Source organism: Stegastes partitus, unplaced genomic scaffold (genome assembly GCF_000690725.1).
Source record: "Stegastes partitus isolate 25-593 unplaced genomic scaffold, Stegastes_partitus-1.0.2 Scaffold110, whole genome shotgun sequence".
NCBI classification, from domain to species: Eukaryota; Metazoa; Chordata; class Actinopteri; family Pomacentridae; genus Stegastes; species Stegastes partitus.
Window position 1 is genome coordinate 452,307 of NW_007577841.1, and position 3,022 is coordinate 455,328.

General features: G+C 46.9%; 1 protein-coding gene across 1 annotated transcript; it reads left to right on the forward strand.

Annotated features, from left to right (window-relative positions):
* The first annotated feature begins 1,267 nt into the window (after positions 1-1,267).
* Positions 1,268-2,623, forward strand: adra2c (adrenoceptor alpha 2C). Its single transcript, XM_008277926.1, has one exon. It carries the CDS (start codon positions 1,271-1,273, stop codon positions 2,621-2,623), a length of 1,353 nt encoding a protein of 450 aa, XP_008276148.1. The 5' UTR covers positions 1,268-1,270.
* Positions 2,624-3,022: the final 399 nt, after the last annotated feature.

Sequence of the window (3,022 nt, forward strand, 5' to 3'; positions counted from 1 at the left end):
TAAGATGGATACTCATTAATCATATATCATGCAAGCCCTATTTTGTTCTCTGCATGTTTGCGCTGCTATCCATGCAGATAATTTTTGGTATCCCCCAAAAGCCTGCCTCTCGCTTCCATCTGAACACACAGTGTAATCCTGTAATCTCTTTATCAACACAATTACCACCACACAAACGCGCAAAGAGTAATGTCAGGAGAGCGCAGAGAAATGAGAAAGTTTCCGCTGTAAGGTCACACAGGCTCTGCATCCCAGAAGGCGCATGTAATTAAACAGCCTTAATAATGGAATATCTAACCGATTATTTGGTTGTAATATTACGACTGTTCGGATTTATGGTGCGCGCGTCCGCCAGCTTGTCCCTCCGGAGCTGACTGTTACAATACTGACCTCCAGTGTGTGCACACAAGGACGGAGCGGACCGTGCGCTCCTTGGTGGGGGACTTAGCCGCTGTCAGTTTGCGTTCGGACACCAATGTGACCTCAACAGAGCAGCTCCTGCTCACACAGCCTCTTAACACTGACACAGAGCTTTAAAAGTGAAATTTAAAAAGAAGAAGAAGAAAAAATAATTCTCTTATCGGCTGTCCGATTGGTGACTCTCAGCCACTTTACGCATATAACGCAGATAAATCGTTTAACAAGAGCTTCCCCATCATCATCATCAGCAACAGAATCCAACACTATTTCATCCACTATTCTCAAATATGTTAGTATATAATATCAGTTCTGAAATTCTTTTTTTTTTTGCTCGCTTATTTGCTTGCTTGCTCTGTTCTCTCCTCCTATAATCGCTCCCATCTCTCCTCCGGGGCGGAGCGGGTCCCTGCCAGTTCTTTCTAATTAAAAAAAAAAAAAAAAAAAAAAAAGACACGTGGTTGTTACAAACCTCTCTCAGGACACAGCGGGGAGGCGGAGGTGGAGAGATGCGGTCGCAGTCGGGATGGGAGAGGACGCGGTGAGGAGGGAGCCGCTTTTCAACCATGGACATTTTGCTGCTGAGAAGCCTGCGCGTTTTTTGGGGGAATAAGGACTTAAAAGACTTGAATATTACCAGCTCTTTTGTCTTCGCCTCTCTCTTTTTTTTTCTTTTTCTTTTTTTAATCCAAAGGAGAGAGACTTGTATGCAGCATGTGGAACATTGCAGGTAGGGAGAGAGAAAAAATGCAGTTTGATGTAGAATTTTGTAGTGAAATATACGCTCAAGTCTTAATTGGATATTTACGCACGTTTTAATTTTTTAAAAGTGACGCCTTTACAGCAAAGAAACATGGATTTCTTTAATATCTCCAGCTTGGAAGACGGGATAGAAGCAGAAAATAGCTCCTCTAATTCCACCTCTGGGAGCCAGTACACCCAGCTTGCTATCTGGGGAATCGCTGGTCTTGTCAGCTTTCTGATTTTGTTTATAATAGTCGGGAACGTTTTGGTTGTCATCGCTGTTTTAACGAGCAGAGCTCTGAAACCACCCCAGAACCTCTTCCTCGTCTCCCTGGCCAGTGCGGACATACTGGTGGCCACTCTGGTCATGCCCTTTTCTCTGGCAAATGAACTCATGGGCTACTGGTTTTTTGGCAAAATCTGGTGTGACATCTACTTGGCTCTGGATGTTTTATTCTGCACCTCTTCCATTGTTCACCTGTGCGCTATTAGTTTGGACAGGTACTGGTCAGTGACACAGGCAGTAGAGTATAACTTAAAGAGAACGCCTAAACGAGTTAAAGGCATGATTGTGGTGGTCTGGTTGATCTCAGCCGTCATCTCCTTCCCTCCACTGATATCAATGGACAGGAGCAGCAGTGAGGCCAGTCCCCAGTGTATCCTGAATGATGAGACCTGGTACATCCTCTACTCCAGCATTGGATCATTCTTCGCCCCCTGTGTTATTATGATCCTGGTCTACATTCGGATCTACCAGGTGGCAAAAACCAGGACCAGGACAATGTCAGAGAAGAAGAGAGACGTGGATTCACCAATGGAGAATGGGATGGACCAAACTGAGCCCGGCAGAGGCGGGTCTTTAAAATCTAACAGGGGCGGGAGCATGAAAGACCAGGAGCGTGAAAACGGGCACTGCCAAGATCAGGCGGTCCGATCCACTCTGCCAAACCAGCCAAAGCATCCGTCAACAGACCACGACGACGACTTCGACGACAGCAGTTCATCGGACGAGAAAGTTAAGAAAAGCTCCAACTCCTCGAGGCATCACCATGAACCCAGGAAAGACAGGAAGGCCAGCCGGAAAAGCAGCTCTGCCTCGAAATACTCCAGCAGAAAGTCACGTGCCAGTTCCAAATCCATGGAGCTGTTCTCGTCCCGCCGAAAACGCCAGAACACCGTCAACCGGAAGAAGGTCTCCGCTGCTCGGGAGAAGCGCTTCACCTTCGTCCTGGCCGTGGTCATGGGCGTGTTCGTCATGTGCTGGTTCCCATTCTTCTTCTCCTACAGCCTGTATGGAATCTGCCGTGAGGCGTGCAAGATACCCGACACGCTGTTCAAGTTCTTCTTCTGGATTGGCTACTGCAACAGCTCCCTGAACCCGGTCATCTACACCATCTTCAACCAGGACTTCCGCAGAGCCTTCCAGAAGATCCTCTGTAAGTCATGGAAACGCTCCTTTTGAGAGGTCCTGCACAGCTGGGTTTGTAATAGACATTTTACCCCGGAGGACAAAGTGTTACACTGTTGTGAGCTGTTTGATGAAGTGCTGGCCTGAGGGTGGTTTCACACCTTTTACTTTCAGGGATTGTATTAGAAGTGAAGGGAAACTTTACGGTTGAAAGGATTGAATTACACTACGGAGGGAAGAAAAAAAAAAAAGGATTTAAATCTAAAGAATAAGCTCAGATCGTTTTCACAGAGGAGGCTGCTATTCAATGCCTGTCAGGCTGCTTTGGGAGGTGGGCTCCTCATTGACTCTCTTCATTTTAATAAAAATTAACGGACTCCTCAGTCGCTGTGACGCATGCCTGCCACAGTGGCTGCACTCGGATGAAATTCACAGGAGGCGAATGGTTCATGG

Coding starts and splice junctions, on each gene's coding strand:
- adra2c (XM_008277926.1), top strand. CDS start 1,271: ATGGATTTCTTTAATATCTCCAGCTTGGAAGACGGGATAGAAGCAGAA.